Raw genomic sequence first — 15,505 nt, 5'->3', positions numbered from 1 at the left:
GTTTACTACACACGTGTATCGTATGATTTGCTAGCCTCTCGCCAGGCTTCCGAAATGTTTTCCGTTGGTCCAGGCCGTTGGAAAGACATTATTTCCTTGTTCTAAGTTGGGTGCGTCGTGTAGAAATTCCTTCTTTCTAAACATACCTTGCGAACAAATAGACTTCGACTCCAAGCTTCCTGTTGAAATTGTGCGAAATGTACTGTGAATGTAGATAGTTCCTGCAAGTTACCAAGACTCAAGTAAAATGAAATATTCTCTGTACTCTCAAATAAATGATTGATTAATTAAATGAGCACTTCAATAAGGGCTCAACGTCTCTCTCGCCTTCTACGCAACGAACAAACACGAGCTTACAGGATTAATGACGAAAATGGCATAACGTTACTTCCCTGCCACCGGGCGAGTTGGCCGTGCGGTTAGGAGCGCGCAGCTATGAGCTTGCATCCCGGAGATGGTGGGTTCGAAAAAAACTTCCCTGCTGGTAAACAGCCAGAGACGTTGCCATGGTAACCGGTAGTTCCGTTGTCGGTCACTCAATGCAGAGCACGAAACCCGCAGATAATAGTAAACGAAATTATGTACTAACAAAAGTTGTTTAAAATGAAGAGAAGTTTAACATACGGTGTACGGATTTTACAGAAAATCAATTGTATAAGAGAAAATTGAAAAAACGTATTCTGGTTTTCCTATAAACCCCCTGTCTATTCAGTGATATTAAAAATTATATGCATATCTAAATCTACTTCTGGATGAGTGTACCCTAAATATGAAGTTTGGTCGAGATCTATCGAGCCGTTTCGCTGTGATGGTGGAACAGACGGGCAGACAGACAGGCAGACGGACGGACACGAAAGCTAAAAATCACTGATACGGTCTTGAATTGACCTAAAACGGATAGAAATCTGAAAAATTGGCAAATCAAATGAAATTACAGACAACGGACCCCTGTAACTTTCCTTATACAGATTACGTTGGTGTTAAAAAGTAAACTATATCTTCACGAGAAATTATGTACACCTTGAAGTATGCATAAACAAGGACCATATCACAAAACTCAGTATGTTACCTGTTCCACTGGGTACCATACTGTTTTCTTCCTATCCTATGTTACAATATTGTGTTTAAACATTAGAAAATAAATCTCGTTGTGAGAAGTTGTTGATTTTCCTTCGTTTTATTTCTTCTCTACAAGTACAAAGTATGTATATTTGTAGTTCATTCCTAAAGACCGCCAACGTTATGTCACTTTTGTTTATTGATCTCACCGAGAGAGTTCGGCTGTATAGCTGTAAACTTGCGATTGAAAGATAGTGGACTCGAACGCTGCTGTCGGCTGCCCTGAAGATTTGTTGTTTATTTTTACACTAGACAAATGCCGCGGTTGTATCTTAAGGCCATGGTCGGTTTCTTTCTGCTCCTAGTCCTTTCCTATCCCACGGCTGTCGAAAACCTGTATGAGTTAGTATGACGTTACACAACTAGCAACACCAAAAACAAAACAAAAAGTTTTACGAAACTACATTTACAGTGTAAGACTGTAAGATTCCTCAACATGAAAAACATCACAAGATATGGGTGTACTGTATGTAGTCTTGTTCGATATAAAGCCTTGTATTTTTAGAAAAAGATGACGCTTTCCATGAAACTGGAAATGCGCAGCTGTTGAAGTTTAAGTAACGCACCTAACGCGAAGATTTTTTAATTTTTTTTTTTTTTTTTTTCTTATTGAGATTCATTGCTCATAAATATTTTCTATATGCCGTGGGACTGCACGCCATTTCGCCGTTTGCCAAGTTCGCTTCCTTGACAGCTGGGAGCCTTACTTTATGGATCCCAAAAGGCGATACGAAAACTGTGCTTAAGATGAATGTTTGCATTCTTAATGGCTTGAGAGGTGGCACATGACGTTCTGCACGAGGTACGTGTATCTTTGTTGCCCGGGCACTTCAAGGGCAAAAACATGTTTACATAGTAATTCAACTCATGTTCTTATTTTTAATTAAACTAGTTTTATTACTTCTTACTTATAGACTCAGTGAAATATCTACTGGCACCGCACTTCCATATTTGAACATATCCTAATTCCAATCAGGCGTGCTGGGATTTAATTCCCCAACCTTCAATTTAAAACAGAGAGTAGAGTAGGCGTCGGCTTAACAACGGCTAGTTTTGGCTACCCTTGCAGCTCTTTATCCGGGAGGCGGAGGGACTGGTCCCACCGTCGGCTGTCCTTAGAATGATTTTGCGTGGTTTTCCATTCTCCTGCACTAAGCCGAATGCCGGGACAGATCTTTTTAGAGGCCACGGTCTGTACCCCGTCATCTTCTCCACACCTTTACAAATCTCCTTCGCCTGAGAGAGGGCGTTACCATCTAAAGAGGCCCGCCGTTCTCCTTCAGGATACGGAATGAAAGCTTGCTAAACAAAAAAACTCTTAGAGGGTGACCGTCTTAACAATATTATGCAACGTAGCTGGCTCGTCAATATCAATATATTGAATGATAATGTTATTAGTTTTCAGACACACCAATTTTGAATGAGAAGGAAGTCCTTTTTTTTCAAATGGATTAATTTAGAACTTTGTCGCGTATTTTCTTGTTAGACTTATTTTTTTGGGCCGATGACCTAGATGTTAGGCCCCTTTAAACAACAGTCACAATAACCATTTATTTTCTCTACTTTTGATATGAACACATCTTTAAAATCAGTATCCAAGGGGAAGATCATTTCAAAAATAGCCGGACAGATGAGTTCGGTGCCATTAAATAGATTGCGGATCAAAAAACGCTTGGTTCGTACTCAATCTTCCTCGCCGCGAACGCGCATAGGAGGTGAGGGAGCGAGGACGGAAATCGCAGTAGTCGAGTAGGAAACAAGCGTTCAGTCAAACTCGAACCTTCATAAGTCACAAACATGTGTATCGATCGAAGTAATGAATGTATAAACATTTCTTAAGGGAGGTTCTTTCAAAATATAAGAATTTTCAGGAACATTAAAGCTTGTTTGGTAAAGCTAGAGTGATTTGAGTTCGGAAAATTGCGACGCCCAAAAGAAAAGTCTGTCTTCCACCCGAAAAAATGTTAAACATGTAAGAAGTGGGTATTATTGGAAAGACTACGATCTCAATCATCTAAAAGTATGATGCTTATGCCAACTGAAGGGATGAGGATGAAATCATAAGTGTGAAATGGCGCCCGATGGCGTTTCTACTTTGTCTGCAAATCCGAGTACTAGTATTGGAGGTGGAGTATTGGAGTCTCCAATACTTCCACACAAAAAGATGTAAGAGATACAACTGCAAATGTTTACGAGGTTTCATCTTCCAAATCAGCTTCAGACGTATTCAGATTCGAAATCTCCAAATGAAATGTACTTTGTTATGGAGGGCAAGAGGGGTAGAGGGAGACCAAGACGACGATGGTTAGACTCAGTTTCCAACGATTTAAAGATGAGAGGTATAGAACTAAATGATGCCACAGAACTAGTTACAAATAGAGGATTGCGGCGGCGATTAGTAAATTCACATGGCTTGTCGACGGACTTGAGGAAAATAAAATACCTCTCACGGACCAAACACACAACCTCCTGTGGGTGGGGGACACAGATGAAGAATGCACCCATGGTATCCCCTGCCTGTCGTAAGATCGTCGGCCCGTTGTAAAGCGTAAAAGTTGACGATGAAGATGATATACGGTATGTATGGACGGACGGACGGTTCTTCGCAATCCCTAAGCTATTAATGTACTGAGAGAATATATTTGAAACATGAGGATCAATCGTCTGTAAACTACGTGATTAAAAATCTGAGAGTATGTACTCTGAAGCTTTAATGAATGGATAATTATGCGTTGTATTCGCATTCGTGCATCTTTCAATCGCAGTGCTGTTCACTACGGAACGCGATCAGTAGAATAGCTGAGATTTCTCTCATGATCAATTTTTATTCCTAGTTTAGAAATTAAAATCCAACGAGCCACATTTTTGTTAATTCCTGTCGTCATAAGCCTAACAACCACTGCGTGCTTCTGGAGGCACATATGTCTTTGTTCTACATACCTTTTCATAAATGTTTGTTATATAAGGAACCCATTTTGTGTTTGGTCTCTTCTAGAAGATTTTTGTCTTGGTCTATTTTTGTACCATAATTTTGCAGTGATATGCATTTACCAAAAATATTGTTCTGTATGATATGAACAAAATGTTTTGTATATCTTGTATTTCTTTCCATTGTGCTCTTCTCAACGCTTATTATTCCTACCCAAATAGTTATTATTGTTATTCTGTAGATACATACCTCGAATGCGTCAAACTATTTTAAGTCTAGCTTCTAAATAGATTTTAATATTTCATTTTATTTCTCTGGCTGCTATTTTCTTAGGAATTTGATTCAATTATACATGCTTTATTTATCGTAATTACATTTACTTTTCGGTAGGTTACGTGCACCGAGCCACAACCTTCCCTTGACCTGCTTTTTATGTTCACAGTATGTACGAAGACGACGCCAAGCTGGCAATGTTCGATATATGGAGATTGAACTTACTAAAGGCTCCAAAGGGCTTGGCTTCAGCATCGCTGGCGGTATCGGTAATCAGCACATCCCGGGCGATAATGGCATCTACGTTACCAAGATCATGGATGGTGGCGCCGCGCAAATAGACGGCCGCCTAATGGTCGGAGACAAATTGGTAGCAGTGAAGAATACTTCGGTAAGTAATTGAATACACTTCCATTTTCTTGGTGTGATAGCTGAAATGACCGATCAAGTGGCTGCATGGTTTGAATCACATAGCTGTCTGCTTGCATTAGGGAGATAGTGGCTTTGAACCCCACAGTCGGCAGTGCTTAAGATGGTTTTCTGTGGTTTTCCATTTTCACACCAGGCAGATGCTGGATTTGTACCTTAATTAAGGCCATGGTCGCTTCCTTCCCGATCCTAGCCCTTTCTTATCCCATCGTCGCCGTAAGACCTGTCTGTGTCGGTGCGGCTTGAAGCAAATTGTGAAAGATAGCAGAAATGGACACGCACTCTTGAATAGCAGGATTATTACATCTGGGTTCCTCTTGTATCCTAGATTTAGTTTAGCTCGTTCGGATTCATTATACACATTCGTAAGTTAATTTTTTGAACTGTGTATTGAAAATCCGGGAACAGGAAGCATAAGTTTTCTTCATATATGTTAGGGTACTCAAAATTAAGAAGCAAGTAAATTTGCCAAGGGAGTTGGCCGTATTGTTAGGGTCGGCTAGGTGCGAGCTTGCATTCGGGAGACGGTTCGAATCCTGCCGTCGGCAACAATGAAGATGGTTTTCTGTGGTTTCCCATTTTCACACCAGGCAAATACGGGGGCTCTACCTGAATTAAGGCAACAGCTGCTACTTTCCCAATCTTAGCCGTTTCCCATGCTTGCGTTGCCGAAAACCTTCGATGTGTTAGTGTGACGTTAAACCACTAGCAAGTAAAGTACATTTCTACGAATTTGCCTGTTATTAATTCATTCTATTAACAGAAAAAAATCATGGAAACTCATTCTTCAGTGTGTCTGAAAAAAATGTCAGTGATCGAGTAGCTAGAACGGCGATTTCTTTCATGAAAGAAGCATATTCTTGGATTAGAGTAAAAATTGATATTTCATTACCTAAATAATGTCCGGCTCCATGGCTGAATGGTTAGCGTGCTGGCCTTTGGTCACAGGGGTCCCGAGTTCGATTCCCGGCAGGGCCGGGAATGTTAACCATAATTGGTTAATTTCGCTGGCACAGGGGCTGGGTGTATGTGTCGTCTTCATCATCATTTCATCCTCATCACGACGCGCAGGTCGCCTGCGGGTGTCAATTCAAAAGACCTGCACTGGCGAGCCGAACTTGTCCTCGGACACTCCCGACACTAAAAGCCATACGCCATTTCATTTTACCTAAATAGACCTAATTATATTTTTGTAAGTAGCTGTTCCTTAATAAATCTAGTGGACTGTATTCCTATTGTGATTTATAATTTTTAACCTCAACAGATATCCAAATAGAGAGGGAGCGACATATTTCCCCACTCTCATATAGCTACATTACATTCTGGTCATTTCCAACATAAAATTTAGGAACCCATTCAGAGCTGTCCGACGATTTGTAACATAGTTTGTATGTGTCGTTCTCATCTTAATCCCTCTCTTACAGTATGGAAAATGTTCATCAATGACTGTCAAAATTGCATTTTATTTACTCCTACAATTTACAAATCTCAAAAATTTTAAAGTCGACAAGTAGGGTGGATCTGAGATACAGGGTTTTGACCGACAACCAATTTATTCGAGTTTGGAATACGAAATTTACTGATTTTTTCCTTTCGCAGCGTATGGTTTATGACCTGGCTTAACGTCAAGGTCATCAGGGTTCTGACCCCTTCGGAAGAAAATTATAATTTTTCTAGCTACCGTCACTTTTGGAAAATGATGCAAAAGTTTATTTCTGTAAGCTGATTTTTTTAAATAATGAAAATTAATGACGTTACTACCTTTATCAATGAAGCAGTAAATCTGTTAACTAGGGAATGAGTTGGGCTTGATGTCAGACTGTCAGGACCAGACTTTCAGTATCAATTGGTCCGTTTGCACGTATCCCTTTTGAAAAGGCGCACTTAAACGAATAATCCGGAAACTGTTCCAGCTAACGTTCAGACTACCAGGGACGTACGTTTCACCATGTGACTGTGTGAATAATTACGGAAACAATAGTCTTTTCAGTAAAATAATATAGATTAGTGGCACTTAGCATGCCGCACAGCACATTGGATACAGTTTTCAACTACTGGAAACTTTTGAGCGACACCCTATCTTGGTCAGAGGATGGTTTGGTAACCACTTCCACTTTTTCGACAACACTAAGCGACGGTGTTGAACTCAGTAGGAGCGAGATGAAGTCATACATCGCCGGGAAGGCTCAAGAGGACCAGGATCATTACCAGATTAGAAGGATGTATTACGAATATTCGAGTTAGAATTCGGATTGTGAATGTAATTTTAATCCCGAAAACATCAGTCAGGTTCGGCTGAATTCAGTTTGATGTATTCCATTACGTTTTACCGAAAATAAATCATTTTGAAGTTTGCAAAATTAATACACTCCGTCCAGTACGGTCGCTCCTAACTTCTTAGCAGCTGCACACAAGCATATTCTCTCTCTCTCTCTCTCTCTCTCTCTCTCTCTTGCCATCTGTTCCATTGTCGTTTAAAATATTAAGCTGTTAGGCTCTATAAAAGAAACTCTACCATCTTGCTTTATAACTTATATTAATTCATTCATTAATTAATTTAATTCATTCATTCATTCATTTCTGTATTGCTTTACACTGTTAGTCAAAAGAAACGATCAGTCATTCAACAACGCATCAGAATGAGAAAAGTACGTTTTGCGTGTATCATAGCATCAGACAGTTAAAATCACCACAAGTCATACGTTGATTTGGCTTTCCTAATATTCACAATGTACCCAGATCAATCTACGGTAAGATACAGTGCAGAGTGAATTTTGTCTTCTGGTATTGACTAGGTCATATTTGTTACTTTAATTTTTCTGCCAGTCTCATCCTTGGCTTTGACAATATGAAAGTGAGTGAGGAATGAGCGATGCTAGTAATGTCATTCCTTATACAGCCAGTCCCTGTTATGAATGCTGTGGAAATGTTGTTCATAGCGTTCGTTTAGTTTATGTCTTTCAGTGGGCGTGACGTCCGACTCGTTGGCTGAATGGTCAGCGTACTGGCCTTCGGTTCAGAGGGTCCCGGGTTCGATTCCCGGCCGGGTTAATTCCAATGGCTCGGAGGCTGGGTGTGTGTGGCGTATTGAACATTAGAAATCATCCTAGGTAGGGCCCTCATCTTCACAGACATGCAGGTCGCCTAATAGGCCGTTACTAGAAAAAGACCTGCAGCAGGCCTCTCTCGTCGGCCTCGTGTTGAAAGAAGTGGCAACTGAAGACCTTGCTACCATTCCTGGATACAATAGAACTGTTACTGTTAACCAGCACAAATGCGGCACAGCCATCTACATTGAAGACAGTATACCCACACTTGGTCCCAGCCTTCTTAGCAAACTCACGAGGAGTCAACATACGTATTCCTGATTTAGTAATTGTGAACATGTATGCTCCATGAGATTCACGAGCAAGGATTCGAAGGCGGCTATTCTGTACCACAGAGATCCTCCCCTTATTTATAAAAATGGAGGCGATTTAAATGCGGTATTATCACCCAAAACCAGGCAGTTTCAGGGTTGCCCCGCTCTGTCTGGTTTAATACAAGGGTTACGTCTAGAAGACACATGGAAAATGAGGCAACAGACATCGTCAGGGTATACGTATTATTACTTTTATAGTGGCGCCTCATGACTAGATATAATAAACAATGGCGGTAAATGAAATCCCAACACCAAGAATACATTAGTTTAGAGGAATGAAATTGAGGCTAAGCAATTATCTAGGTAACGTATTTGATTATTTCCAGATCACAGGTTCAGACATATAATATGGTGGTACATTAATAACCGCTGTAGTCGCCACGATGTTGAACAAAAGCATGCAAATGTTCATGCAATGTGTCGTAGGTGTCGTATGTCATTTTGTGGGATGGAGTGACGCTGGATTTGTTGTCCCATAGTGTCCCATACGTGGTCAATTGGCGAAAGGTCTGGTGATCTCGCAGACCAGGACAACGGGTCGACACTCTGTAGAGCACATTGGGTGACAGGAGCGGTATGAGGACGAGTGTTATCCTGTTTGAAAACATCCCCTTGAATACTGGGAATGAATGGCAGAACAACTGGTTCAATCACCAGTCTGACGTACAAATCAGCTGGGAAGTTTCTTAGTATAACGACGAAAATACTCGTGCTGTCAAGGGAAATTGCTCCCCAGACAGTAATTCCTTGTGTAGGTCCAGTGTGCCGACACCGCAGACAGCTTGGCTCCTCTTTACCAACTACAGCCATCACAGGCACCAAGACAGATACGCCTCTCATCTGAGAACACAACACATCTCCACTCCGCCCTCCAAAGAACTCTTGCTTGACACCATTGAAGTCGCAGATGGCATTGATTCGGAGTTAGTGGCTTGAACGCTTCAGGACGTCTGGCTCGGAACTGTTATAGTTCTGGTGCCAACTGAAGCTGTAATGGCTGCTGCAGATTCACTACAGCCATGTGGCGAATACAGCGATCTTCTCTCTCCGTAGCGGCCCGTGTGCTGCTGGACCCCGGTCTTCTTGAGGCAGAGCCTTCCTGTGAACATTATTGCCAACACCGATGCACTGTGGATACATCCCTGCCAAGTCTTTCTGCAGTATCGCGAAAAAATCAACCACTTTCTTGTAGCGCTAGTACACGGCCTTGTTCAAATTAAGTAAAGTGCTGATACTGCCTTCTTCGTGTCCTTAATGGCATGTTTGACTTACCTCACAACGTCAGCACTGGATGATGACTGACGCTCACGAAGTGTACAGCGCGTATTTAAAGCTAACTTGTTTTGCAAGGTCGTAGTGGCGCTACTAGTACAATTCTTCGTCGTCTATCGCACAAATTTGAATAGATGTCATCTTTCAGGTGTGGAAACGCATCTCCCGAAGTTCGTTTATCTAGCACAACTCATTCTTGGTGTTAGGTGAGGGAAACAGATGTCTGGCCTGTGGAATTTTCAAATCATCGTGTGTTTGTCTGTAAGATCAGACAATAGGAGTAGGGACCAAGACACGGAAGAGGAAGATGGAGATTAAATGAATATATTTTGAAGAACATGGACTTACAAGAAAGATTTTCCACTGAATGGAAAAAGTTTAAACAATAGGAGTACTCTTGATTGCTGGTTGACATACGCTAAACCTCGTAACCTCTTACGATATAGCTATTGAAGACATACAGTGCTGAAAGTAGAAGGCAGTTAAATCAAACAACAGAATTCTGTTATAAATGTTTAAGACAATTGTATAAAGAGGATCCTTCCGACCTTATATATATCGAAGAATAAAGAAAACAAGAACGCAGTTACTGATGTTACAGCGAAGAGAAATGAAAACCCTCAAATTTCCTCTCCTTCCACTTACCACTTTATACTTACAGGAGAGGACGTAAAAAATATATCCGGCGTATTGCGACAAACTGACGGACAGATGACGGATATTCATGAACTGATAAAAGGAACGGTGGAGATTTGTTTAGCCCTTGTATGAAGAAGATTCCCGCAACACCATAAATTACCATTACCCATTCTTTGATGATACGGTATAAAAGGAATACTTCCGGATAGGGAACCCAAGACATCGCCTCAGATAAAACCCATCAATCATTACTGCAAAGGGCACCGAACAGATCCCCTTGGCTCGATGGTCTGGACCGTTGTTGGGGATGACATTGTTGCAGCACTGAATAATTAGATTAGATTAGATTTATTATTTCTGGTAAGGTAAGTGCCGTTTGGCCCTTTCTCCCATCTTTTTTTTATTAGTGGCTTTACGTCGTACCGACACAGATAGGTCTTATGGCGACAATGTGATAGGAGAGGTCTAGGAGTTGGAAGGAAGCGGCCGTGGCCTTAATTAAGATACAGCCCCAGCATTTGCCTGGTGTGAAAATGGGAAACCACGGAAAACCATCTTAAGGGCGGCCGACAGTGGGATTCGAACCCACCATCCCCCGGATGCAAGCTTATCTCTCCCATCTAACCAGATTTATGAGATACAAGGTGTATAAAATAATATTAATAAATTAACAATAATAATAGTAGTAGCAAATACTGTATTTGGTAGTAGTAATAATAACTAAAGGACCATGCTGCTCCGTAGCATTCGTTATAAATAGATCAGATAACGCGGCTTGATATGAAATTGTTCCATGCGCTGCTCGGGTACGTTTTGAATGTCTGCTTTTAGGATTTGTACTACCTCTTAATTATGTGCCAAGTGAGTTTTTGTAGATTTATTTATTGTGATGATTGATATCTAGGAACTATTTTGTAGTTTTGGGATTATCGTTGTGTTTCCGAATACAAGAATGTATTTCATTTAGGGGACTTGTGGAATTTATTTTTCAATTCCTTCTTTAAATTTGTTGATATTGAATATATCTTACTTTCACCTTGTAGTAAGTTAATTTGTTGCGATGGCCGTAAAGGAGACTTTGCCGGGCTGAGTGGCTCAGGCGGTTGAGGCGCTGGCCTTCTGACCCTAACGTGGCAGGTTCGATCCTGGATCACTCCGGTGGTATTTGAAGGTACTCAAACACGGCTGCCTCGTATCACTGCCACATAAAAGAACTCCTGCGGGACAAAATTCCGGTGCGTTTGTATATCCGAAAATCGTTAAAAAAAAAAAGTAGTTAGTGGGACGTAAAAGTAGCAAGGAGGTTGGCCATTCATCTCCCTGTGTCCCGCAGGAAGGCGTGGCCGGCGTTATTGTGTGTTACTCCGAGGTGATGGTCAAGTCTGCTGCTGCTTTCTTCCATCCACCAAGCTTCCCACATTTACTGCTTGGCTGGGTATGAAAAATGGCGGTATCTCTTTCTTTCTCCCTATATTCATTCCGTCCTTCCACCATCATTTTTCTCTTTCCTTACCATAACGCTCTCAGGCTGTTCTCCAGACAAAATGATAGCTACTCTCGAATCTCGTAGATCCAAAATGATATTCGTTTCACAGACATTTTTCTTCTCGAGATTGTTGTGCTTTGTACTCGTAGATGCATATCGCTTAGTCTGGGAGTACAATAGGACAACAGGGTTGAACTAGTGTGACCTCCATCTGCACCATATTGAATACAATGCAGTGCGTATCGAACCATTCCTCCACCTCCGTAATTGCACAAGTTAGTTCTTTAACGAATTCTACCAAGATATTTTTTGAGTCTCATACGCTTAGGCATTGTTATGTAAAATATCCTTTTCCAAGGCGATGCAATATGTTGACACAAAATTACTAAGATTAAGAGAATTATGTTTCCTGTAACCATCTCTTACTTCCATAGAATTGTCTGTATGTAAATACAAGTAGCATACTGAACCATGAAGCCAGAATTAATTCGATCTAGGACTGAGACGACCATCCCTATTACGGTTCTTCTTGACATCCCTCTCTCGATGGGAGATGAGTAATAATTAATTGTAGTAATTTTAAATGCCTTTACCTTTGTAAAATAATTTTCATTTGAAATGCACAATGACTATAATGACCATTCTTGCTTCAGAACCCTGACTAAAATAATACCATCTCTTCTCTTCTCTTCTCTTCTCTTCTCTTCTCTTCTCTTCTCTTCTCTTCTCTTCTCTTCTCTTCGTGAGTCATCGAGTTGTCTTAAGCAGAGGTGACTCGTGAGATAGGACCGGTGTGCTATGGCACCACCGGCGTTATAAATAATATGAGGTTATTTTCTTCTCAAGAACAGTTTGCATTAGATTTACATTTCAACGAAATGTCTGCATATCTTATTTTGCCTTGATTTGAACGAGCGCGCAAACAGACATGCGCTCTGGTGGCGCGGCGCTAGTCTGAGTATGTGAGCCAGATCTCACGTGCACCGCTAACGAACATTAGACACTATACAAAAGACTTTTTACGATGTATGCTCCCCCTGTGGGTGGAGGCGGTAGAATAACATCCAAGACATCTCCTGCCTGTCGTAAAAGGCGACTAAAATGGGGACTAGGGACTCTCAAATTGGGAGCGTGGGTTGGCGACCACGGTTCACCAAGCTGAGTCTGACATTGTTTCTACTTCATAGTGTCAAGCTCTTCACTTTCATCTTCTTACTTATATGCCTCTCTTGGTCAATTTCTTTTATCTTCCGACCCCGACGGTATGAGGTTTGTGAGGCCTAAGGAGTCTTTCATTTTCGCGCCCTTCATGGTCCTTCCATTTCTTTTGCCGATGTCGCAGTGTCGGACTTCTTCCATTTTCTTTCTGACTAATGTTAATAAAGGATGGTTGTCCAGTTGTACTTCCTACAATCACCATTTATTTTGTACAAACAATGTCACTTAGTGGAAGTTACAAATCGATGGCTTTCTTTTAAAACCTCGTATGTCCAAATGTTCTTCCTACCCATTATATTCCTTAAGACTGGTCACGCCTCCAGGTCATATATTTGTATGCGGTCCATCAGAATAATTTTCGCTGTGTTCATTTTCCTTTGCTGATGTCTAAAGGAAAATGGACCTTACCGTACCGGTACCGTATTGTAGGGATGTTGATTGCATGGCAAATTTACACACTCCTACAGTATAATGCATTTAAGGTTCATTTTCCTTTACACATCGGCAGAGGAAAATGACCATGACGAAAATTATTATTTTGGACTGCATATCAATATGAGACTGGGAGGCATGACCTGTCTTAATATAATGGATAGGAAGAGTATTCGGACTTACGAGGTTTTTAAAGAAAGCCACCGAAATGCATTACTTTCTTTGCCTTTATTACTCGTATTTTTTCCCTCCTTTCTCCCACATACGTCATTCGTTTCTTTGAAAAAATCAGTTAATCATTACCTTGAAATATTTATTAACGTAAGCATTAAATCAGTCCTTACTTATGGAAAGCTCATTTGGCTTGTCAACCATATGACTTCGAACAGTTTGCAATGCCGTAATTGCTGCAATTATAAACTGCACAAATAACGGCAGCCATGATACTTTTATGAATAAACTGCTATTTAAAACCATAGCGACTAGAAGGTGGAAGTGTGATCTCTTCCCTAGTACATCGGTTCTCCGCTAGGCCGCTCGAAGGTAGAAGTGTGATCTCTTCCCTAGTACATCGGTTCTCCGCTAGGCTGCTCTTCCAGCAGTAAGTGTGCTTGAGCGTTGCCTACGCTATAATAGAAGGCCTGGACAAGCCGACACATTTCTGGGCGAACAAAGTAGTTCAGGCAATTGTTCTCATGTTCTGTCTATACCCTTATATTGAAGATTCATACAATAACGCGAAATAATACATTTTATTATCATTATGCCCGGTGTGAATCAGATATAAATATATAAAACAACTTAGAACACACGACACTACATACATTTCTTCCATTTAGCACTTCATTATCGCACAATAATAAATAGGGAAATAGGCCTAAACAGAAGTACTCACAAGATTTTTCCCTATTTCTATAATTTCAACACTTTTCTGCTCGGAGGCCTGCTCTTGAATTTGTTTAATAAATTACAGCCTTTAGTGTCTTTCTTTGCATTAGTATCAAGAACAGGCCTGAAAAATGTTGTAAGTATAACGTATGTGATGTGTGCTTGATCACAGTCGCGGCACTGAAACGTCTCTTTAAACTTTGGAGCGGTGAGGAATTTCTGCTTTCGGACAAGGTTACATTTTCCGAGATATCCTAACGCCCGCATTGTAAATATTAATACATTTTTAAGAAGAAGGCGAATTTGCGCCGGCACTTTGTCGGGGAGCAGAATTCCCCTCACTGTACTTACACTGTAATCTGATTCGACAAAGTGCAAGCTACATATTCTTGAGTTATCATTACGAGCCCAAATAGATCCTTTTCTGCTGCCCTGTCGAGAAATAGCAAGCCTCCATTTGTCCCCTAAACTCGGACCTTTAGGAAAAAGACGAAAATTTATATTTGTGTATATTTCTTCGCTGTGTCAGATGTGCAGTTAAGCACGCAACAATAAACCACCTTAACGCACAGAATGGAAAGAGAAACTTGACGGCAATTCGACCCGGGGACTCTGAAATTTGGATCGTGGGTTGGCGACCACGGGGCCCTTAGCTGAGTTCTGGCATTTCTTCCACTTACTTGTGCCAGGCTCATCACTTTCGTCTATCCTATCCGACCTTCCTTGGTCAACTGTGACCCCGACACTATTAGGCTTCCGAGGGCTAGGGAGTCTTTCATTTTCACGCCCTTCGTGGCCATTGTTTTCCTCTGGCTGATATTTTCATTTTTCGAATTGTCTGGTCCCTTCCAGTTTCTCTCTCTGATTAGTGTTATATAGAGGATGGTTGCCTAGTTGTACTTCCTATTAAAACAATAATCACCACCACCACCTTCACGGTGATTTGGAAGCGCGTAACTAAACAAATGTTAAGTGCATCTCAGCAACCATCCATATATTGCAAATCGTGAGACCAAATAAATTAAAAAACGACAAAACTCTTCATATTTCATGTTAGATAAGACCTTTCCTTATAAAACGAAGTTTAATATGTTATTTCTTCTCATAAAAAATGTTGCAGTAACACAGGTAATCATAGAATTCGCGCCAAACATAGAACATAAACGCGAACCTGGCGGTGGAAAAGAAAAAAACTATTACCCCGCTTTTAATGAGCTTACAAGTCGGCATACGAATAAAAGACAATTGAAAACCTACAACCTGTTTTCCAGCAAATACAGTAGAGACAATACGCGATACTGAGCGAGATATCGAGGGACAGCTATTGGAGCTCACTTTAGCGGATAGACCTGAACAGTACTGATTCTTTCATAAGAGCACGTGTATTTTTGTGTGAAGT

The 15,505-nt window shown here is 40.9% G+C and overlaps 1 protein-coding gene across 4 annotated transcripts in view; it reads left to right on the top strand.

Annotated features, from left to right (window-relative positions):
* Window positions 1-15,505, top strand: part of dlg1 (discs large 1) — a 961,276-nt gene that overhangs the window by 500,410 nt on the left and 445,361 nt on the right. For all 4 annotated transcript variants that reach the window (XM_067137677.2, XM_067137678.2, XM_067137675.2 and 1 more), the window contains exon 5: window positions 4,491-4,712. In XM_067137677.2, coding sequence (XP_066993778.2) covers window positions 4,491-4,712 — 222 coding nt within the window. The remainder of the gene's footprint in view (window positions 1-4,490; window positions 4,713-15,505) is intronic.

Source organism: Anabrus simplex, chromosome 1 (assembly GCF_040414725.1).
Source record: "Anabrus simplex isolate iqAnaSimp1 chromosome 1, ASM4041472v1, whole genome shotgun sequence".
Classification (NCBI taxonomy): Eukaryota; Metazoa; Arthropoda; class Insecta; order Orthoptera; family Tettigoniidae; genus Anabrus; species Anabrus simplex.
This window is presented reverse-complemented; position numbering and strand designations above follow the sequence as displayed.